This window comes from Equus quagga, chromosome 13 (genome assembly GCF_021613505.1).
Source record: "Equus quagga isolate Etosha38 chromosome 13, UCLA_HA_Equagga_1.0, whole genome shotgun sequence".
Classification (NCBI taxonomy): Eukaryota; Metazoa; Chordata; class Mammalia; order Perissodactyla; family Equidae; genus Equus; species Equus quagga.
In genome coordinates, this window is record NC_060279.1 from 7688350 (window position 1) to 7712394 (window position 24045).

Here is a 24045-nt window from a genome sequence, read left to right on the forward strand (position 1 = left end):
GATTAGAGTAGTTGGTCATTTGGGATGCTCATTCTTACGATTTCCAAATCCCAGTAGAATTAACTGCCAATGCAAGCCTTTTCTCTTTAATACTTATATAGATCTCAGCCAGCCTTTATGCAAAGCAGTCTCTCCCAGCCATCTGTGGTCCTTTCTGGAACTGCCATCCACAACTTTCCAGCAGTGCAACACCAGGAGCTTGCCAAGGCACAGTCGGGTCTTGCCTTTCAACAAACGTCAAATACTCAGCCTATTCCTATATTGTATGAACATCAGCTGGGGCAGGCATCAGGCCTGGGAGGTTCCCAGCTAATTGATACACATCTTCTCCAGGTAAGGCTGGGGTAATAGCATATACTGTCATTGTATTCCTATGCAGCAGACAGGTTATAAAGAAAAAATGTTAAAAGACAGTGAAAAAAACAAAGATCTTCCTTTTTATCTAATACTAAAATTCTTAGAGATTGGTTTGAAGCATAACCTTGATATCTGAATTGGAAATTATTTCAATCTTATTGCTATTTTCTTACAAAATTTTTTCTAGGCTAGAGCAAATCTTACCCAGGCTTCAAATCTTTATTCTGGACAAGTTCAACAGCCTGGTCAGACAAATTTTTATAACACTGCCCAGTCACCGAGTGCTCTCCAGCAGGTAAACTATGGCATGGTAAATTTCCTCAATTTTCTTTATTATTATTATTACTACTACTGCTTTTGTTGTTGTTTGGGAATTTAAATAGGAGCAAGATGGGGGGTGGAGCAGTGATTCTCAGACTTTTCTCTGAGGTGTCTAGGGATTCCCTGGGTTCTCTGGTAGTGGAATGTGCTTCAGTCCCACAACATCCTTCTCCCCACCACTTCAATCGCTTCTACTTTTTACCTCTTTTTTTCCCATGGGTTTTTATGTAATCATTTATTTTAATGAAGGATTCCATGACTATAAAAGGTTGAAAGCCACTGTCTAGGATATACAGTTACGTGTGTGATAGGAGCTTTACCCATTTGTGCTAGAGGCAGAGGAAGGCTCTGAAGACCATCACACTGGTTAACAGAACGCATAGGACCGTGTGCAGAGTATGACAGAGCGCACAGGACAATTTCTTGTGTATGAATGTAATAATAATCTACAGTGAGAAATGTATTTTTTTTGAAACCATCTCCTCTAGCAATGTCATTAATCAGCTTACTCTTTGACGGTTGGTGGAGGGCTGGAGGAGTAAGGCCAGGCATCAGTGATTTTAGCAGAAATATTTTTGGTGGCTGTTTTAGGGGTTGACAATTCATAAATATATTACCTTATGGACGTTCAAATTAAATACTGTTTGTACGAAAACTGAAAGGTTATTTTTCTTCTTGGCATAGCTCATTTGACCGGACCTGAAAACAGTATAAAAATGTGTATTTCGGAAGTTCTGACTTTCTTAAATTGTATCCCCATGATTTTATTGTATTTTATGATTGGCATGTACTGTAGATTAATTCAAAGATAGTCGTAATTATTTCAGTTATATAGCTTCTCTACTACTAATCTGTTGCACTTTTAGTCACTAAGCAAAAGATTCTTGTGAAATCTATTAATATATTGATATATTCTGTTTAGATTCTCACCCAAAAGTATTTGAAGAGTAGCGTGTGTAGTTACAGGGATAGACAGACAACAGGTACAAGCAAGTTGCTGCAGTTTCTGCCTGCTTGTTTTCTAGGTTACAGTACCTTTGCCAGCATCCCAGCTTTCCTTGCCTAATTTTGGATCTACGGGGCAGCCTTTGATTGCTCTGCCTCAGACTCTTCAGCCCCCATTACAGCATACCACCCCGCAGGCACAGGCCCCAGGCCTCAGTCGTCCTGCACAAGTGAGCCAGCCTTTCAGAGGATTAATCCCAGCTGGGACACAGCACAGCATGATTGCGACCACAGGGAAAGTAAGTGGAGAGAAATGTACACAGTTCCTTTGAGTTTAGATATATGCATTTATGTAGTCTATAAAAATAAAATGCATCAGTTTTTGCCACCCTTCAGGACATCTCAAACCCCCATATGCTTATTTTTTATCACTTACTTTTAATGTGTTTGGCCTCCTATGGTTTTTACCTAATAACAAAGAATTCACAAATTTTGTGGAAGAGTTGGATTTACACAGTCTCTTAGACTTTTCAGGCACAATTTGGCCGTGGTAATTTGATGGTATTTGAAACCTAGTAATAGGATTTTTGTACTAAGGGTCTCTGCCCTTTGCTAAATTTTTAGTCTTTATATATAGAATACTGAACACAGCACTTTAGCTTATAGAATTGCAGAAATGTTAGGTTTATTTTATGCTCTTTCTCAGATGTCTGAAATGGAACTCAAAGCCTTTGGAAGTGGCATTGATATAAAACCCGGCACGCCTCCAATCAGCGGTAGAAGCACCACACCAACCTCTAGTCCCTTCCGGTAAAATGGGCGTTTAAATTTGCTTCTAGAATGTCCACGTAACTGAGCACCGTTTGTTTGTTAGATACTTAATAGGTTACCAGTCCTGTGGTAAGCATAAGACATTCTGATAGTTTTATCTAAAACGTTAAGCTATTAAATTAATCTAGCTAGTATCCTTTCCCACCTCTGCCCCTCCAATGTCTCTTCACTACCATAATGTTTGGTAACTCAGCTTGGCAGATTTTCATCAACTGCCGAGTATGATGAATCTACCCAGAGCAATGTCTAAAGATCTAATGGCATTATTTATGTGGCACTACTGTACTGACCAGTGATGGCTTCTTTCCAAGGGCTACTTCCACAAGTCCAAACAGCCAGTCCAGCAAAATGAACAGCATTGTCTATCAGAAGCAGTTCCAGTCAGCCCCTGCCACTGTGAGGATGACACAGCCGTTTCCTACACAGTTTGCTCCCCAGGTGGGCAGATATGAGTGAGAAATGAGTATTAGTTACTTGCAAATGATTGCTACTCTGGCTAATTCTCTAATTTTTTAATCTTGCCATATTGTAACCAGTTTAGAAGCACAGTTTTTAATGAGAAACAGTTTCTTATTTGACAGTAAATTTATGACTCTTAGATTCTTGTGATTTTTAGTTAGACACAGGTAGTAACTGTGTAGTTCTACAGCAGACAATAGAAACAGTCGGAAGATTCCCCACACAGCTCTGATCATTAATCTCAGTCCTGTTCCGTTTATCTTTTTGAAGAAGTTGACTTTTCAGAGAAGGGTCCCAGTGCTTAAAGGTTTTAGGTTTAAAGTTGTTTTTTTGTCTTTTAGGATAACTGTGTATAGTTGAGGTAAAATTTCCAACAGATGTTCTAATATATGTGTGAAAATGTTGGCTTCTCTTCCCTTTGCTGCTCATATGGAAGGACTAACTAAAATTGATAAGAACTCTCACAAACTAGAATTGGTTGCTGAGAAAACACGTGTTTGTCAAATTAGTATTATTTTTATTTATCTTCAGATTATGTTTGGTATAGGTGTGTGCCTTTTCTACAGTTCTACCTTTTTTTTTAAATATCCTAATTAATAACCTTTCTTTATCCCCTTCCGAATTTGTAGCTGAAATGCTACAACCAGTGGAAGTGTCCTGGCATGCTTTGCCTGATTTTCCTGTCAGATTCTCTATGCATGGCCTATTTAGTTTTGGTCCCTATAATAGAATGGCACTAGTCTGTACGCTTCCTTTCACTGGCACAATGGGCACAGATTTACTCTGAGATAAGCCAACCCGATCTAGTTGGCAATTTTTTTTTTTTTTAACAGTTCAATGTTGTATGTTTTGTTTTTTTCACTCAGATTCTCTCTCAGCCTAACCTGGTCCCTCCATTGGTAAGAGCCCCACATACTAACACCTTCCCAGCGCCTGTTCAGAGGCCGCCAATGGCACTGGCCAGTCAGATGCCTCCTCCGCTGACCACAGGCCTCATGAGCCATGCTCGTTTGCCACATGTAGCCAGGGGTCCTTGTGGATCACTATCTGGAGTCAGAGGTAATCAGGCCCAGGCTGCGCTGAAGGCTGAACAAGACATGAAGGTTAGTACAGCGTTAACAGCCAACAGAGCAAGAATCTGTCTCTGAACCATGTCCTAAGATGCCTCTGGACCCCTAACCATATATCCAGGCATTCACTGTCTTAGCAGATTTAACCAAGCTAACTACTTATATTCATTCCTTTTGTTTTTTTAATTTCTTTTTCCCCCCTTACTTTTTTCCTCTTTTTTATTTGTTTGGGATGGTTTTTTTTTTTGGTTTTGTTTTGTTTTTTGGGGGTTTTTTTGCAACTGTAGTCAGCAAACAAGTTAACATTTTAAACTCTGTGGCCAAATGAATTGCTTATGAAGTAAATATTTGAGGGAGATCTGAGTTTAGCTGCTATATTTTTTGAAAGAGCAAAAAAGTAATATGGATTATTATAGGCTTCCCCGTTTTCTTTTTTTTTCTCTTCGTTTTTCTTTTTTTCTTCCCCCCTCCCCAAGCTTAAGATGTAGATCATGGTTATGTGAAAACTCTGGAATGGGTAAGACACGTTACTTGTCTTGCTTTTTCTTCCCTCGTGAGTCATCCAAGTATGGTTTTCTCCTCAAACAGTTTTCACACCCTTTTTTGCCTGCCACCAGAGATGGCTGTACAGTGTGTGTTTGTAGATGAAGAACTCAGAAAAGCACTTTGGGATCCTTCGTGATAAAAGGCACTGATAAACGTGAGGTTTGCTGATGCAGAGGAGTGCCTTCAGGAGTCTGTGTGGGGACAGTTTTCATAGCATAAACCTTACCTGTCTGCCTGTACAGCCAGCTGAATCAGTCTTTTTGTGTACTTAGACTTGACTTTAGAGGTCTCGGTAGTTTTGCTTATTTTGTCACTATATATCTGAGGCCAGACTAGAACAAAGAAAAGCTTAATGCTTTCAAACAGGGAAATGTCCATAGTAATGCTTTACTCTGAATTAGAAACATGTTTATGGTAACCCTATTAGAGAATTCGGTTGACTGACTAAAGTTTCTTTCTGGGTTGATATCTGTTGTTTCTAATCCTGAGTAATCAAATTTAAAGACTACCCTGCAGTGAAACTCTTATGAAATATTACCTACTTTTATTAAGGCTGTGAGCCTAGAATTTCCGTCTGTTCCTAACGTGAAAAATGCTAGTGTGCATAGAAGTCGTGGGAAACCATTAGACCTTGGTTTCCACTTTCTCTCCTGGCTCCTTGGCACTTGATTTTGATGCATTCCCATGTTGGAAGTGACATTAGAGCTTAATAATGGGGTGGGGGAGGGCACAGATTTCTTGAAAATTGCTTCAGATCTTTGGATAAGATCTTTGGATAGTGCAGGTTATCTGTAGAGCGTGGAGGGGTTTTATTATATGCAAGAGGTATAGGAACTTAGGTTGTGATTGTGTGTTACATGGTATAATTTACAGATGGACGTAAGTATATTCTTTGGGTCACATAGTCAATAAAACTAGGAAATTATTTTACCAGCTCAGAATGTGGTAGGAGCTATCAGAACTTAGTGATCAAGTGAAGTTGTAGTTACTAATTTCTGATGCTCTTCCCCTGCAGAAGAGAGCTGTGGGAAGAGGACTCAGCCACAAGACATTTGGTCCTAGGTGTTGGTAATGCCACAATATAAGTGCTTCCTTTTCCTTTTGTTATAGACCACATATTGATAACTAGAAGTTTTAAGTGTTACATATGTGTTTTCAAATTTGCAAGCAGGTTCCCTAAATACAATTTGATATCAATAAGCTTTGTTCCAGAAACGATACAAAACCAACAGCAATTTCTATTTTATTGTTTTATAAGAGGGCAAACTTTGAAAAGGTGGTGGGAGGCGGTCCTGTTCTTTTCAAATGTTTTTTAAAAATCACATGGAATGTTTTCAAAGATAGGAAGAAATCTATCCATTAAAAGCTGAAAGATCAATGAGGTACTTTTGGTTTGGGCCAAACCAGCGTGGGGAAAACTGCTTTGTGATTGGTGACAGAATGTGACCTGAGATGGATTGACAGGCGGTGGTAGCGCTGCAGCATCCTCAGTTGTCGTTTCTCATTTTTTAAGGCAAAGCAGAGAGCAGAGGTTCTTCAGTCCACGCAACGGTTCTTCTCTGAACAGCAACAGAGCAAACAGATAGGAGGCAAAGCTCAGAAAGTGGACAGTGATTCCAGTAAACCCGAAGCGCTGACTGACCCTCCTGGTGTCTGTCAGGAAAAAGGAGAAGAAAAACCACCTCCTGCACCTGCCATAGCCGCCAAACCTGTCAGAACTGGACCCATCAAGCCTCAGGCGATCAAAACTGAAGAAACAAAATCTTAAAGGCTGTGGTTTATTGCCAGGGATTGGGGGAGGGGAGAGGGGAAAGAGGGAGAATGAAGTCAGATAATGCCAGCAGCCAAAGGGGTAAAACGGTCTGTGACATTATCCTGTCCAGAGCTTGGAGGTGCACAAGGGACATAGGAGCAATTTACACTGACACACAGCTGCTTCACCAGTAAAATGAGGCTTTGCCAGCTTGTACCTACTATATAACACGCATTCTGTTGATGGCATCTTCAGTCAGAATTTATATACAAATATATGCACACATTCCTTGAGTGCATATAATTTAGAACTACAATCCTTATGGTTAGGTGAAATACCAGAAGTATGAGGAAAATAACACTGCAGAGGAATAGCTTGGCCTGAACAATGTGGTGATGCCAGCTCATCCATCAGATGTGGTTTCTTTGCTCCCTTATGTTCTTTGGATATAGTTAGAGCATTTGTAGGCTTGGTGGTCAAGAACTGAAGATAACTGGTGCTGGATAGAGGAGCCTTATTTTTTATTATGGCAGCTTGCTATTTTTGTAACATGGTGATTGAGTTGAACACAATCAAAGTACCGTAACTGATCTTCCCTTCTTCCTGGATGAGTGAGCAGATGATGGAGTATTGATATCAGCATCCTTGAACATAGCCAAGTGGGCAGGTGCTTCTGTTTGAAACGATGCCGTTTGGGTCGTGGCCCGAAGCTTTGAAGTGCTACTCCTTTCTTCATGGGGCTCTTACCATTCAAACAGCAGATTTGGTAAAGTTAGGTTGAGTCTTGCTTGCCTCCACTTGGTCATCTTTGTATGAATCCAATGGTTTTGGGGTTTTTTTAAAACGGTTTTTAGCTGATATTCATGAAAAGCAGTGAGTACTTAGAACTGTGCCTCTAATGAACGGAAATCCTATCTTAAGAAGGTGCATTTCTTTACCAGAGCTGTGTCATACCATCCTTTGGGCCCTCTGCTGGAAAAGTAGAATCAAGTCTCAAATAATGCCTTTTTAATTGTATCCTCTAGTATTATAGATGTAGGGCAGTACTGTATCATACCTCTGTGAATGTAAAATATCTTGTACCTGCTTCATGATACGTAGTAGTGACCGTGCTTTATCAGAGCTGTTTTTAATGATGTTATTCTAGAATGTTTTCTTTCCAGATGATGATTGAGAAGCTAATTTAAAAAATGGTGCCAGGTACCACAACAGTAACAGAACTTTGCTGTTTTCTGGGGTTTTGTTTTTTACCTTTTTTTTCTTTTTTTTTTTAATGGAGTGTGCTGGATGTCCTATAATTTTGTTCAGATGACTGCAGAACCTGGAAAAGCTGTTGCTGCTATTGATGCATAACATACTGCTATTGATCTTTTTATATAAATAAATATATATATATACATATATATATAATTTGAATTTTTGAAAACTTTAGCTGTGCTGTCAACTTTGGAAAAAGTATCCCAGTTGTACCGTGTTGGGTTGGCATTGTACAGAAATTAACAGCCATATTGGTCTAGAAACGTTAAACATAATTTTTTCCATTTGTACAGGGGTAACGCACTGTATTAAATATGTAAGGTCTTATCTACATGGGTTTGATTACAGAACTAATAAAGTATTCTCTAAATAATGAATCTTGGAGCTTCTCATCCATTGCTAAAATCTGAAGAGGGTTTGTCGTGTCAAAAATAGTGAACAGGAGTACAGTATGCTCTAGAAAAAGATTATCATCCAAAGACTTGACTTCTGACTTTCAGGAACTATAGAGGGCCGGCACAGTGGTTAAGTGTGCATGTTCCGCTTCAGTGGCCCGGGGTTCATCAGTTCGGATCCCAGGTGTGGACATGGCACCACTTGGCAAGCCATGCTGTGGTAGGCATGTATAAAGTAGAGGAAGATGTGCGTGGATGTTAGCTCAGGGCCAGTCTTCCTCAGGAAAAAGAGGAGGATTGGTAGCAATTAGCTCAGGGCTAATCTTCCTCAAAAAAAAAATTATAAAAAAAACTATAGAGCTTAGTCAAAGTAAATGTTGTCATGGAGGATTACAGTCATGGCCCCTGTTCTCGGGGTGGCCATATGCATGTTGAAAACCGTCTATCGAGGAGGAAGAGAGAATTCTTTCTTGTTGATGCAGAGTGCTGAATGTAGAAAATAGGTTCACCATTCTTCTGGGCAGAAATTGAAGGACCCAAAATAGATCTCAGTACTTGGTATTTTTCTTATTGTTGCTAGCGTTCATCGTCACTGTCATCACACAAGCAGACTGTAAGGGATTTGTTACCGTTTACTCAGTTTGGGAAGTGAGGTACTGAGGGATAGTAATTCCCCAAATGCCATGTGCAGAACACATGCTTCCAGACCCCGCCTGAGGAAGACGAGTGACTCCGCAACTGATGACCTGGGTGCCTTCTTTACTTGGGCACACAGTGGTTCCTAGACACAAAAACACTCAAGTGCTAATGAGCCCTACCCTGATGTCCACACTTTTCAGGCTAAGGGTTTTCTCAAAATATGCTCTAAATTGGTATGATAGGTAAGGTTGGGAACACAAAATGTACCAAAGAGCTGTAGTCACCACTTGACATAGTTGCCTTCTTACTAAGTCACTCCTATTGCCACTCTTTTTCATTTTCTAGTCCTTAAGTTCAGTCCTTCTAAATTGTAGGACTTAGAAAGTGACCAGCTATGTAGCTTGCGTTCTCTTTGGTAAGCCACCAGGTATATGCTGCTCAGTTGCATTGATTTGAAACACCCCTAATACCTTAGGCCCTTTGCTAGCTGGGGTCTACAATGAAAAACACGGCAGCAAGAGCGTATCCAATGAAAGTAAGATATTTGTGTAAGTGCTTCTCCACAGTGTGGTTGTAGAAATCTTATGACTTGATAACCCAAAAGGTGTTCCAGTGAGTAGCTGAAGATTCGGTGACGTCAACCTCTGAGCATTCTCTGCCCCTTGAACCGTTCTGGTGAGGAGGAGGACATGTTTTTCCTTAGTTAACAACAAATTGTGCTTTCTGATAGAAGATTGAATGCAGAGGGGGGCTGGAGAATGAGAAGGGGATATAGATTGAAAAGGCATTTTATTTTCACAATACAAATTACAGAAAGGAAAGCTCCAACGTGCTCTTGGCTGGAGGCAAGACGTAGAAGGTAGAATCAGGATGTGCCATAGATTTTTAAAAGTTGAGAGGAGACTGTCAGAATTTAAATGTATTAGGGAGGTCTTTTCTAACAGGTTACCAGCAATTTTTCATGCTGCCGTTGAGGCGTATTTCATCGCTGAGCATTTTTAGTATTTTCACGTTCCCTTTTCAGTCTCTTCTACCCGTAGTCTGCAGTTAACCACACTTGACCTATTTGTGAAAGGCATCTTAATTTGGTTGTATTTCAGGTGCTTTAAGAAATTTCAGTCATAAAAATTCTTCTTGTGAAATGAAATAGAAAAGCACAGGATGATGATGTTTTAATGTTACACTGGCCATCTTAGTATTTGCATGTTGCTTCCTTTACATTGGCCAAAGAGAAATGTTTCGTGGCCCTTTTCCTTGTGCTGGTCTCCATTCACACCCTCAGGTGTAGGACTGAGTCTGCTGGCAGCGCTCCAAGCAGTGGCTCTCTATGGTTTTCCTGAAATACCCAGAAGACAATGCAGTAGATTTCAGGCCAGGACTGCCGTTAATTTTCAGCCTCTCTTGGGGTACAATGGGTAGAAGCTCATTTCTATGGTAGGGCGAACATGACACGGTGCCACTTGAATTCTGAAGTAGAAGCTCTCAGACCATTCTGGACTGCTGGCAGGTCAAAGTGGGAAATCAAAAATTATAGATACCTTAATTGCTTGATGTTAGGTGTACATTTTTCACCCAGTCTTTTGCTGAAGCCAATGCCATTTATTTGAGATGTCTGCTAAACTGGAGTCTTACATGTGGTGAGTACAGAATTCCTTTGAATTTTTACCGGTACTTTCCCTCAGTTTTCCCGACACCTAATTTGACAAGAATTGTTTAGGTGAAAATTAGTAGAAATCAAATAATACAGACTTAAAAGCCTAGTCGCTATGGACATGAGTCAGTGTGTATCATCTCAGAGCAAGTGGTTAAAGTTTGGTTAAGACTCACTAATTTACTCCATATTCCAATGCAAGAATTGTTTTTAAAAACACACATTTCCCTTGCCAGAGAACTCATGTACCATAGAAGAAGGGGATTTTACCCGAACTAGGGAGTTTAAGCAAGAGATGGGGCTCTGATAAACCGAGGCAAGGGGTCACAGGTCAACTGTGTCAGCGGCTGGGCACGTGGAGGACCGTTTCTTCCCTCAACGGAGCCTAGGGGGGGCTCTGGAGACAGGCGGTGCCTTGATGTCTTTCAGGTTCCCTTCGCTGAGACCTGACCTCTATTTCCTGGGTGCCTGCAGCCATCTTCCAGTCGAGGCTCTTTCCCTTTCCCTTTCCGTGTATCTACACCGCTTACCTTTCTAAATGTGATGATTAAAATCTTCTAAAGGTATTTAGGTAGTACTGCTTTATCGTTGTTTCTCACCATTTCTTGACAAACTAGCTAATAAGTACAATTGTATATAAATCTGTCTTACTGATTTCTGAGCAAAAGAAGCAGAAGTCAACAGTTTCCTCATCTGAGATGAAAAGGGAACTCCAAAATACGTTAATGTTCAATGGAGAATCGGCGAGGAAATTTCATTAAGCAGGCTGTGGTTCCACATGACTAAGTCTCAGGTTCAAGGACAGAAAGAGGATGGACAGACGTATTCTGGCCCTCTGGAGTTAGATTTGCTAAGAGGGGAAGTGTTTCGGTTAATTTCGCACTGTCTTGTGTGGAACAATACCCGGTTTACTGACTTCGACCTGTGGTTTCCAACTGGAAATACACACACTGGTGAACTGAAGCAGTTTTTCTTTAAAATTTTGTTTGACTAAGGGATTCAGTGGCTACAAAATATAAATAGATGAATAAGTTAATCATCTCAGAGAGGAGCCGCCTCTCAAACTGGTTAGTATAAGTTGAAGAGAAGATTGCACCAAGAGTGAAGCCACACCCCCCAGAGAAGCTGATAGTGATGCCTGTGGAGCGAGTGAGTGGGGACTGGATTTCTATAACCTGGGAATAGAAGTGGATCTTACTACGTTTCCTCTTAAATGGCTCAGTTACCAGAATTTTATAGTCAGCCTAAAGCCTCACAGGAAAAAACAATTAATTACTCATAAACATTACCCACCTATTTTTTTCTTTTGTCAGCAGCCCGGAATCAGGGAATTGAATTTTTACCTTCCTGCTGAAGGTATGTAGTTAGGAAGCACAGAATGGCCCAGTCAGCCTCCCGGGAACACGAGGCAATCCCATTCTTACCCATAGGGAAGAGTACATGGATACTCCTACTTATTCCAGAAGCATTTGTGCAGCACTTAACGTGGTAGGCAGCATGCTTGCTAGGTCCTGAATGTTTAAAGCCCAAAAAGGCCTGGTTCCATCTCCAAGGAGCTCACGGGTAAGTCAGAGTCCACCAAGACGGAGCAGTGGTGCTTCCCTGGTAGTTTAGATTGCTGAAGGGGACGGGAGCTGGCCTCTAGTGCCAGACCATGCTCATACTCTGTAACCTCCCATCACACCCCTAGTGCAAAGGCTTCTCCCAAGTGCGTTTTGACCAAAGGTCACAGGAAGAAAAAAGTGATAACGCAAAGGGTAATATTCTCTGGCCACACATGTCCATCTTCTTCCCTAGTCCTGCTATTTCTGCATCAAAATAGCAAACACTTGGAGACTGCCTCTGTGCCAGGCACTGTTCTAATTAACATGCCTCAGCTGACTCCTCCCAACACCTGTATAACAGGCAGTGGGTTTTTTCTCACCTGCACATGAGGAGAATGAGGCATCAAGAACTTGCCCAAGGATACACAGTAAGTGGAGGAGCCAGGACGTGGTGTGGGCAGTCTGGCGAGCACAAGCTCTTCGCCACTGAGCTACACGGCTGTGGAAGCTCTGGGCGTGAAGTTACGAAGAAAAATCACGACTCCAAAATGGCAATTATTTATCTTCCTCACAGGCTTTTGATGATTCAATGAAATAAAGTAAAAATATATATAGGTAGGTTGCAATAAAATAATTAATTGCCTTCTTAAATCTACATAGCATAATCTAAACTAGTGTCTGTGCTCTTCACAAAGCTGGAGTTTCCTGAAGTTAACTTCCCTAAGCACGGGACTAGGCCAGGGTTTCTTGCTCATCTCATTTTACGGAGGAGGTGTCCGTCCCTCAGAGGCCTGTAATGGTAAAAGAAGCCAACTTGGGTAACTTTAAACCCTCTCTCCATTTTCATCTTATGTATTGAGGTCCCACATAAGGTTTCACCTCAGAAAAAGTGGTTCTCTACCAAGAAGAAAGAAATTTAAGGCCATTGACATCTTTTCCAATTCTATGGTTTTAACTTTGTTCCCACTCTAAGGTGCTGCATGTGCCCAAGTTCAGCTCCAGATCATCCCCTGCATTCAAAAACCCGCAAGTATCTGGTAGTCTCTCTATATGGGGTAAAAAGAGCACAATACACAGCCGGCCTCGTGGCGCAGCCGTTAAGTTCGCACATTCAGCTTCGGCGGCCCAGGGTTTACCGGTTCAAATCCCAGGTGCGGATGTGGCACCACTTGGCAAGCCATGCTGTGGTAGGCGTCCCACATATAAAAAATAGAGGAAAATGGCCACGGATGTTAGCTCAGAGCCAGTCTTCCTCAGCAAAGAGGAGGATTGGCATCAGATGTTAGCTCAGGGCTAATCTTCCTCAAAAAAAAAAAAACCACAATACCCTGTTAGTAACTGTCCATTCATTTGTTCAGCAACTACCATAGTTTTCTTAAGTTCCACAGGAAAAGCGCAAAAGATATGGACGGGAAGTTTATTGGGGTCTGCCCTTGGGGTTAACACTTGTGAGGGATAAAACGTAGGACTGGGCAGAGGGAGGAATTGAAGTGAGACCCTGTTGTAACAAAGGTGGCTGGAGATAGAATATCCCTTCAGTATTACATGGCCTGGAGGCAAGGGGGCCAGCCTTTTATACTCTTACATTGTTCAGTTACTGCCCTGGATGGGGGAGGAGGGAACGCATGATCTTGGCTGGGGCATTTTCTTCAGCTGAGGGCAATTCCTGGAAAGGGACTTCACTCCGAGTCCACACTGCCAGCAGCTGGGGAAATGAGTACCGCAGTCCAGGAGAGGGATCCAGGTCGTGCACCACAGCATCCACTATAGTCCGCCCTTTTGCCCCAGATAGAGTTGTTTCAGAGAAGCAGCTCTGGGAACAGCTTCAGACTTGGATTGGTCTCCTCCTGGAGAAAAGCGGGTGGGTAAAGCATAGACCTTGCCATTGCAACTGGTCTCTGGGCCACCACTGATACACTTCTCTCCTACCCACTCTACATTTCCCTCACTATCAGCTAGCACCTTTGCTGGTCTAGATGGCTCAACCCAGGCCCTAATCTCTGGGAGGTTCCGAGCCCTTGCTCACCGTGCCATTCCACAACTCGCAGCTGCATTTGTCTGTTTCCTGTCGAAACTGGAGAAGCAAGTACCAAGAGACGCCCCATAGATTACCTGAGTGTCAGTCATCTTCCCTTGCCTTCTCTCCTGATGACTGGAGTCAAGTACCTCTGCTCTGTGATAACTTTCCTTACCTGCTGGTCTCTTTGCAAGGTGACCCCAAAGTAACTTTAAGCTGTAAAGTTTAATGGGTCCCTTCCTGTGTCTCTAGTGGCTGCATCCCTCTGCTGAGAGCAAGAACCTCTAAACTCACAGAGCCTAGAGTTACAGGGATGAGAAAAATTCCCCAAGTGGGTCATGGGAGTGATGGAAAGCTGTTCAATTCCACCCTTGGTTCCTAGAAGGGCTATCTGTCTACTTTGGTTGTCTAATGCTGTGTAACAAATTACCCCGAGACTTGGTAGCTCAAATGACAAACATTATTTCAGTTTCTGTGGGTCAGGAATACAGGTGCAGTTGAGCTAAGTGCCTCTGGCTCAAGGTCTTTCACAAGTTCTGTCAAGCTGTTGACAGAGGCTGCAGCCTCATATTAAGGCTCGAATGGGGAAAATCCTCTTCCAAGACCAGTCACATGGTTGTTGGTGGGCCTCAGTCTCTCCACGGGGCTGCCTTCCATGGCAGCTGGCTTCAAAGCGATGAATCCAAGAGACAGTGAGAAAGCACCCAAGACAGAAGTCAGTCTTTTTAGAACTTCATCTTTTAAGTGACATCTTATCACACTGCCGTATTCTATCCAGTAAGTCCGTACTCAAGCGGCAGAGATCACTAAGGATGACCTTAGAGGCTGCCTGCCACACCACCTTCACAGGGTGTTATCTCCAAGCTGGCACCTCAGTTGTATCCTCAAAAGTCTATTCCATTCCACTATCAGGCTGGCGGCGTCTACTGGTACAGTATGTGATACGACTAGTAGACTCTGTGGTTATGCACCCACTGCCACATCTCCTTTGATGTAAGTTGGGTTCCTTGGTCCAAAGAGATGCGGAATACCATGAAGGTAGAACAAACACTCTGTAAGCTCTCTGATGATGCTAGCAGAGGTTCTGCAGGCAGAAAAGGCAAACCCATTTACAGGATGCGTCAATTCCAGTCACCAAAGGGTTGGATGGTCTGCCAGTCATTTTCCTTCCAAGCTCCTGACCAACCAGCCAAGCTCTTTACCATTGCCCATGAGTTTGTATATATTCTTGCCTTGGGCCACATCTCTTTCCACCCAGAGTAAATAACCAGAGTTTCAGGTCCAAATTGCCTGAAATTCTGCCTATTGGGACAATTTTTCTCTTGTGGCTATCATATAGGGCCACCTCTGAGAAAAGCTGCAGAGCAGCAGCTGTCTAATTTTGGCTTGCACTCACATATTGAATTCACAGAACCAAACAAGTTTTTCCTTCTCTAAGTTGACTGTAAGAGACCCTTCACACAAACATGGGGATGGGCTTAGGGAGAGGTGCTGGGACAATATTAGTGAAAGATATGGGGCTAGGCTACCTGCTTGTCCCTCAGGCCCTACTTATGCACAATTCTAGACGTGACACACCCATCACATAGTGGTTGCTGGGCTTGCTCAAACTTAGAATCTGAGGATCTAATAGAACTCAAGATGAACAGTTCTGGACATTTGGTCACTTCACGTCCCAAAGTCAGGTTCTCTGTTTCTCCCAGGAACCTTGCATAAAGGCAGATGGCCATGCATCGCAATTCTCCTGTTGGAGCTTGCCACACATGTGTTTCTGTCACCAATACCTTTATACCATGGGTGTTCTAGTTTGTCTCAACCAAGTGGGCTGTGTGTCCACTTGCCCCACTGCCTGCACCTACAGGGGTCTTTCCTGCTCTGTAACCTGCTTGAAGTTGGCCGACTTTCATGTCACTCAGTATGGGTGTTGGAGCAGTATTCCTAAGTACGGAATATGCTGCCTTAGAATCCAAAGAGGCCTGCAAGGCATTGTGCTTCCTTCTTAGTGGTGGGAGGTGGGAGGTACAATCTTTTGTCCTTTAGTTTGGAGGTGGTGGAACAGCATGCCCAGCCTCTGGATCCCTAAAAACTTCACTGATGGGGTGGACCCACATCAATTGCCCCAACAAATAGATTCCTTCTGACTCAGCAGCTGCAATTAGGTTGAGTTGCAGTGGTCTTCAGTATGGTTTTCGTAGAGGCCAGAGGAGCGAATTACATGGGGGTCTTGTGGGAACCACTACCCCTGCACGCTTTCCGTTTCTCAGGGTGGCACCAATCACAGCTATGCCTACCCACCACATAGATTTGAGGTACTGTATTGACTAGAAGGAGGTAGTCTCAGAGACTCAGTTAGCAACTCAGCATTTCCCACTACAATGCTCTTACCTCAGGCCAAGACCCCATGTGGGAGTACTGCCAACTTCTAAGTAAGTCCATTCCAACTACATCTCAAAAGCATGTGGAAATGACACTGGGTAGGTCACAGACTCAGTGGACTCACTGTGAGAGGTGGACCAGGACTCTACTCCTGGCCTCCATGTGCCCCCAACTCTACCAGAGGGACCATGTTGACCCTTTGAATATCAGTCTCAACTTGAATCCCGTGTCCAAATATCTTCCAAATGTGTGGGTATTCCTCTGTCCCCAGTGTACGGTTACTTGAGTAAATGGCCCTACGTCCCTATGGGGAGTCACTACCATACACACTTGCCATAGTATTGTGTAGTCCTTCCTCCTGGGGCCCGGATTTCCCTTATAGCCAGTGAGTTCCTGGTCCAGAAACTGAGCAAGAGATGGTGACTTTTTATTGAGGTGGTTGTCCTCAGCCTCCTGATCATCCACTGTTGATTTGATTGTAGGAACTGAGCACCACTTGCTGACCATGATTCCTGGGAATGCTGTGTTCTGTTAACCACCTCAGCGGGGGGGGGGGGGGGGGGGGGTTGGACGGGGGGGAGGTGTCAAACCACCCAGCTGCCCCTCTGATTTTGCTGCTAGTTACGGTAATTTTATCCACCTGTTCCTGGTCACTAAGCACTGCCACCTGACTCTGTTAAGTATCTAATATGCCCGCTGCTGTATGTGAAGCCAATTCCAATAACAGCACGCCCACTGCCAGCCCTTGCCAACAGAGAACAGCCACTCCTGAGCTTCCCAGTGATGCAGGAGCCCTTTTGTGCACTACATTCTTTGTCCCTTTGGTAAAGTGAGTATCTTCCAGGCTCACCCACAGAGTATACCCAACTGGTGGGCTTTCCCCCCTTACACAGCAAGTCCAGTCTAGCATGCCCATTTCTCTGAGCCTTTTGTTCCCTTCTTCCACCATCTGTTCTGGAATTTCTATTTCATTTAATGTGGGCCATCCCTTACTCCAAGATTCAAGAGCCATTGCAGCAGCAGATGAGCACTATCTCCCAGGTCCTTGCTAGAGAATTAAAACGTATCGCAGGAGAGTGCTCTCATAGACCCCCTGAACCAGCACTCTTGAGATCCAGTCTCATACATCCATAAATACTGGGCCCAATGATACGTGTTAGCCAAGTGCTGCGGCTACTTCCTACTCTAGTCCCTTTCCTCCCTTAGCAGGCCCAGCCCTTTCCTGGTGGGCTATGTGGTGACTTGACACTAGATTTTGGTGTGGTAGCTAGAAGGCAGATCCTGAAGGGGAGCATGTGTTGCCTTATGAGACAGAGGTCTCTGCAGCATCTTCAATCAAGAGGAGTGCTAGTCTCCAACAGGGAGGATTAAACCATTTCTACCCACCTCAAGGGTTTCCAGGTTTCCAAGGGTATCAACCCACAAGTCTTCATCCCAAGTCCCAGGATCCTGCTCTTTCCCAGCCTTGCCAGGACTGAGAAGTCAGCCCTCTCTGGATGCTACTTTTATCATGAAGTCCTCCGCTTTGTCTGCCCTTTGGCTTCAGGAAGTGAGTCTCTTTATATGCCTCCAAGGAAGCCTCTGACTTTCTCTCTTTGCCTTCAAGTGCTGATTAATGACCCCTGTCTTTCATTGTCTTTCTCAAACGTATCAACAGCCCTCAGCAAGAGGCGTTGTCCTTATAATTAGTACTTACCTTAACTTCTCAAAAGCTTGAGATATTGAGCCTGCTGGTTCTTTCCCTACCGACAGAATTCCATCCCAATTCAGCACCAATGAAAATGTTAACAACTGGCCAGGAGCTATCAATGCTCTACTCGCCATCAGTGATGGGCTTCTCATTGCCAGGTAATCCACCACCAAAATCTCTTTTTAGAGTCTGCTTCCTCAAACCCCTGCTGGTACCCACAGTGTTGGGTTGAGTTTCCTGGGAAACAGACCCTGAAGTGAAGGTCTGCGTGCAGGAAGTTCACTGGAGTAGTGCCCTCTGCGTCAATCCCTGCGGGAGAGTGAAGTATGTGGGACTGGGCAGAGGGAGGAGTTGAACTGCAATGCAATTACAAGGCCTCAATGGAGTCTATAGGAGCTCTGGAGCTGGGATGGAGCTACAGAGTCATCCCAAATTAAGGCAAGGGGGCGGGGCAGTCATACTCCAACAGTGGTCAGTCATTGGATGAGGGCTAGCCTTTATCTCTAGGGTAGGGGCATGAACTTGGCTGAAACAACTGTCTTCAGCTGAAAGCTGTGCCTGGTGAGGGACTCAGCTGGAATCCATCGGCCACCAACTCTCCCAGCAGCTGGGGAAATGAGTGCCTTGGTCTGAAAGGGGATCTGGATAGCATACCACAGCATGGCTACAATGTGCTGGGCATTGCTTTGGTGTTGAGATACAGCAGTGAACATAGCAGACAAAATCCCATGTTCTTTTCTACGATTTAAATGGTGTGCTCAAGGAAGGCATCACTGTGCAGCTGGCGTTGAACAAAGACTTGGAGGAAGAGAGGAAACAAGCTATGCAGATATTTGGGGCAAATGTTTTCCAGGCAGCAGCAACAGCGAGTGCAAAGCCTGGCTTAAAGAGGGAGTGTCCCTGGGTGTTCGAGGAACAGTAAGAGGACCAGATGGTTGGAGCAGAGTGAGAAACAGGGGGAGAAATAATTGTTGAGGTCAGAGAAACTGGGAGTGAGGGAAGGAGGGAGATTGTATTGGCCTTGAGGGCCATTGTAAGGGTTTTGGCTTTGAGTGAAATGGAAAGTCATTGAAGAGTTTGGAGCAGAGAAGTAATATTTTGAAAGGATCACTCTGGCTGTGTGTTGAGAACAGACTGAAGGAGGGACAAGGATGAAAAGAGGCAGATCAGTTAGGAGAGTTTTGAAATTATCCGTGCCAAAGATGATGGCGCGCTGTGGACCAGAAGAGTAATAGTGAAGGAGGAGAGAAGTGGCTGGATTCTAGGTATATTGAAGAATAGAGCTGAAAATCCATCTGCTGATGGATTGAATGTGAGTTTGAGAGACAGAGAGAAGACAAAGATGACTTCTAGATTTGAGGCTCAAGCAGCTGAAAGGATGGAATGGCCATTGACAGAAATGGGGCAGTCAGCTGGTGGAACAGGTGTGAAGGAGTTGATCAAGAGCTCAGTCTTGGACATGTTGAATTTAAATGTTTATTAGCTAAACGGGGATGTCAAGTGGGCAGTTGATGTATTAGTCTGGGTTCAGGGGAGAGATCTGGACTGGAGAGATAGACAGATGGATGTCAGCATCCTATAGATGGTATTTAAGTGATGCAACGAGATGAGATCAACAAAGAAATCAGTGTAGAGAAGAGAAGAGATTCCAGGACTGAGCCTGGGATGATCTAATGTTAAGAGTTTAGGAAGATGAGAAGAAGCAAAGGGAACTGAGAAAGAGTAACCAGCAAGGTCAAAAGAGGGGGAGTTTAGTGTCCTGGAAGTCAATGAAGAAAAGTTTTCAAGGAGAAGGAAGTGATCTATGGTTTCAAATCCCACTGACAGCTGAGTGAGATGAGCAGCATTTTGGTAAATCACTACTGGAGTAGATTTGATAGAGAATGAAAGGAAAGGAATTGGAGACAATGCGTATAGACAACTCTTTTTCAAGAAATTTTTGTTTACTTGTTTTATGGTGGGGAAAGCAGGTCCAAGAGAGGGTTGTAAGATGGGAGAATTAACATGTTTGTACACTGATGGGAAAGCTCCAGCAGAGAGGGGAAATTTGATATTCAAGAGGGGAGGGTGGCTGGAGCAAAGACCATGAGTGGATGAGAGAGGATGGGATGTGGCGCCCCAGTGGAAGGGTTGGCCTCTGAAAAGAGTGCCAATAGTTTATCTACAATGACGGGAGGGGAGGCAAAGCATATGGCACAAAAGCTGGATGGTGGGTAGATGTGAAGGGTGGTGGGTACTTTTAGAAATTCTGATGATTGTTTCAGTTTCTGTCATCTGAGAATGAGAATTAGGAAGAAGCATTGGAGCTTTGAGGAGAGATGAGAAAGTTTCAAGGCCTGGGATAAGCACCCGCTTGAAGTTGCAGTCATGGATTCAAAATGAGGCTAGTCATCAGTTGTGTGTTTTTCTCTAACCAAATCCAGCTGCATGGGTACAGGTGTCGAGAGGAAGAGGGGAAAGTAACTCAGCTGGCACTCAACCAAGCAGATAGACCCACTTGAGAGTGGGTCAGGGAGCTGAGGGTTTATCTGAGGGACTCAATCCCATGTTAGTCAGTGCTAATTATCCTATTATCTCAGCTGTGCACATATGTCTATAAAAAGTACACCAGGCTTATAAGTTTTGCAGAGATTGGGAATAACTGAATCACATTCAAGGTAAAGTGCTAGAGCCATAATCTTTTATCGTAGTGATGGCAAGATAAGATAGTCCCTGGAGGTGCCTTTGACTTTCCAGTTCAAGTTTTCCTGTGAGGCCCAGTAGGGTCACCCACCCTGTTCTTCCAAGAAGTTCCCTGTCCCTCTTTGGCCGTGCATATCCTCAAAGCAATCCCTTATCACTTGATCTATGTTCCATGCAACTGAGAGAGCCTAACAGAGATGTTTCAGTGCCTCTATTTTAGAATTCATAATAATGTTGGCAGTTGTATGTTTTTCTATTGTTTTATCTATTTATTTATTTGTGAGGAAGATTGGCCCTGAGCTAACATCTGTGCCAATCTTCCTCTATTTTGTATGTGGGACGCCACCACAGCAGGTCTGGGTGAGTGGTATGTAGGTGTGCACCTGGGGTCTGAACCTGCGAACCCCAGGCTGCTGAAGCAGAGCGTGTGAACTTAACCACTACACCACCAGGCCAGCCCTTTTTCCTGTTGTTTTAGAGAATATATGTTCTTGTTTTATTTTACCCACATATGTATTTTGCAAGTTAAAAAACGTGGTTAAATTCATGGACTTTAGTGCTGGATAGACCATGTTTGGAATCCCAGCTTTGTCACATGTTATCTCACAAATAACAGCTTCCTTCTATTGTGGTTTCGTTACAGTCAATGTAAAGAGATACAGACTCTCTTACTGCCAATTCACTTTATTCCCGGGGCCTCATCTCACCTGTCTCAAAAGTGAACTTCGTATTTGGTTGTCGGGATTCAGAAACACATTCTGGATAAGGATGGAGCATCACAGGACGGCTCGTGTCGGAGGCAGGGATTTCTCCTGGGTTGTGCTGTTGTTAATCACTCCAGATACGTCTGAACGTCAACAAACTCCCCAAGGGTTCCTTTCGAAAGCTCACACTTTGTTCTCCAAAGCCATTGGGCCAAACAGCAACCAACAAACACAAAACAGCCCATTTAAGAAATCAATACAGAGCCAGTCTTGATGACCTAGTGGTTAAAGTTTGGTGCTCACTGAGTTTGCTGTGGCGGCCCGGGTTCGCTTCCAGGATGCAGAACCACACCACCCAACTGTCAGGTGCCATGCTGTGGGGGCGGCTCACACAGAAGAACCAGAACGACTTACAACCATGAGTACAACCGCATACTGGGGCTTTGGGAGGGGAAAAAAATAAAGAGGAAGATTGGCAACAGATGTTAGCTCAGGGACAATCTTTCTCTGCAAAAAAAAAAAAGTCTCTCTCTCAAAGAAACAAAGAAATCAGTACAATCACTGTGTCTTTTCTGAAATTTACATGCAGTAATTGCTTCTGACATATTCAACACGAAGCAGAGTTTGTTTATACTTTGAAAACCCTTCACAACCGAGGCACTTGGGTAATCATATAGCTAATGGAACCAGGTGGGAACACATGCTAGTGCAGATTCTCCTTCCATTTAGGGAAGTGTTGGGCTCCAGCTGTGAACTCAGCACTCTGCCAAGCCCTGGGATAGGCGGAGGGAAAAATAGGGCTCCTGCTTTTCAGAAGTAAATACACAGTAAAAAAAATTTTTTGAAAAATATATACAGCCATGCGCCACATAACAGCATTTCAGCCAACAACAGACTGCATGTAGGACGGTACTCCCACAAGATTAGCACCATGTAGCCCAGGTGAATAATGGGCTACACCATCTATGTGTGTGTAAGTGCTCTCTGTGATGTTCGCATGACGACGAAGTCGCCTAACCACACATTTCTCAGAACGTATCTACATTGTTAAGCGATACGCGGCTGTAATTGAGTTTCTGAGAAAAAACACTACTGGGCTCAATGCATATATTTAAACATGCATTTAAACATTTAAAGATGCAAACAGAAAAATAAGAAGGTAAAATTAGAGGCTTTTGTAAATATTCTCTCCACCCTCACAACTGCCCCAGGAGAAAGAGAGTATTGCTCTCTTTTACAGTCAGAAAAAGCAAGGCTCATCGAAGTAAAATCACTGCCCAAGACCACTTGGCTCGAAAGGGAGTCATGCAATCAACCATCTCTTTTCATTTCAAAGCCAAGACACCTGCCACCTCAGCACCAGGGCCGTGAATCCTCAGCGATGGTGATGGTGCTGGGAGGAGGCGTGTGCATGAATTCGCTCTTTGAAATGCAGTCAACAGATAAGAAGTCCAGATGTCATGTTTAGCAGCATCTAAGTCAGGGCTTCTTCACTGCCTGTGTGGCAGGCCGCCCCTCCCCTGCTCTGCACTCAGACCCATCTTCTCCCTGCAGCATCTTTGGGGATTTCTCAGGGTCACTTCTTCAGGGAAAAATTACATCAGCTGCTACCTCTAAGGGCACAAACCAATCCCATTAACTCAGGCTCCTGAGAGAGATTGATGCAGGAGGATAAAAGATGAAAGGGGAGGCTGTTGATGGTGGTGGTGGTTTTTTGGCCTTTTCCTTCTCTAGGAAGGTGGAGTAACTGATACGTGGGTACAGAGCCTGTAACAAGGGCATTTCTTCACAAGACCCTGAGCAGAAGCGTGGAAGGGACCTCATACTGAGCTGATCTGGAATCAGAAGGTAAGTCAGTTGGGCATCCTCCCGGGAACAAATCTTTCCAACTGGAAGATCAGGCGGGCAAGCTCAGGCCAATGCAATTCGTGCTCTAAGAACAGGAGTGTCACCTGGAGAGCGTGACCGGTGTCCAGGAGTGGAGACTCATCTCCTGTTGCTTTGGCAATGGCTTGGCTCTGCAGTAGAGCCTTTGAAGCGAGACAGACCCAGGTTCAGATTCTAGCGCTGTGCCCCCTGGAGAAGCCACCTAATTTCTCCACTGCTCAGTTTCTCCATTCATTCAATGGGGATCATCATACTTAGCTTGTAGAGTTACTGTGGTTGTCAAATAAGAAAATATAAAAGGACATCCCACAGTGTCTGGCACTAAATGGTGGCCACTGTTATTTTTATTATCAATATCAAGCCTCCAGTGTCCACAGTAGGTGTGTATCTGAACAAGCAGCCTGGCCCCAAACCCCAGCTTGGTTTGTGTCCCTTTCCTGTTCTTTAGTAGGAAAGTGCTCCGGGAGGAAAGCTCTGTGTGTAACGGGTAGTGGTACCCATTACTGGCAAAACTGCATGGGACAGGGGCCAGCTGTGCAACCTGGAGAGAGACAGTTCACCTCTCTGGGTCTCTATTTCTTCAGTTGTTAGCGGGGGTAACCACAGCTGCCCTTGATTTCCGCATCACAGGATTGGAATAATAATGCCTGTCCTATCTACAAGGGTGGGGAGGACCTCACTCTCCCCCCACAGCAGGTATTTGAGGAAATATCTGCCTCATGACGGTTGTGGGGCTGGGGCAGTGTGGGGCTGGGGGCGGGGCTGTAGGGAGGACTGAGAACATGGCAGTGAAAGTACTCTGCAAACCACACCGTGCTGGACGTAGGTGGAGCCTTCCTCCGAAACCTGAAGCATGTGGCTGGCGCTTGTGTTTAGACTCACAGGTGCAGTGCCTCTAGACTCCTCGAGTCACCTGAGTGC

At 44.0% G+C, this 24045-nt stretch overlaps 1 protein-coding gene across 13 annotated transcripts in view; it reads left to right on the plus strand.

The window, feature by feature from the left end:
* Positions 1-7916, plus strand: part of PRRC2C (proline rich coiled-coil 2C) — a 93940-nt gene extending 86024 nt beyond the window's left edge. For 6 of the 13 annotated variants that reach the window (XM_046682888.1, XM_046682886.1, XM_046682884.1 and 3 more), the window contains 7 exons: positions 102-333; positions 545-667; positions 1704-1922; positions 2330-2433; positions 2766-2892; positions 3780-4016; positions 6043-7916. In XM_046682888.1, the coding sequence (XP_046538844.1) occupies positions 102-333; positions 545-667; positions 1704-1922; positions 2330-2433; positions 2766-2892; positions 3780-4016; positions 6043-6297 (1297 nt within the window). In that variant the 3' untranslated portion in view covers positions 6298-7916. Of the gene's footprint in view, positions 1-101; positions 334-544; positions 668-1703; positions 1923-2329; positions 2434-2765; positions 2893-3779; positions 4017-5544; positions 5598-6042 lie in introns of all 13 variants that reach the window. The other 7 variants (XM_046682887.1, XM_046682885.1, XM_046682894.1 and 4 more) reach the window with 5 other exon arrangements.
* Positions 7917-24045: the final 16129 nt, after the last annotated feature.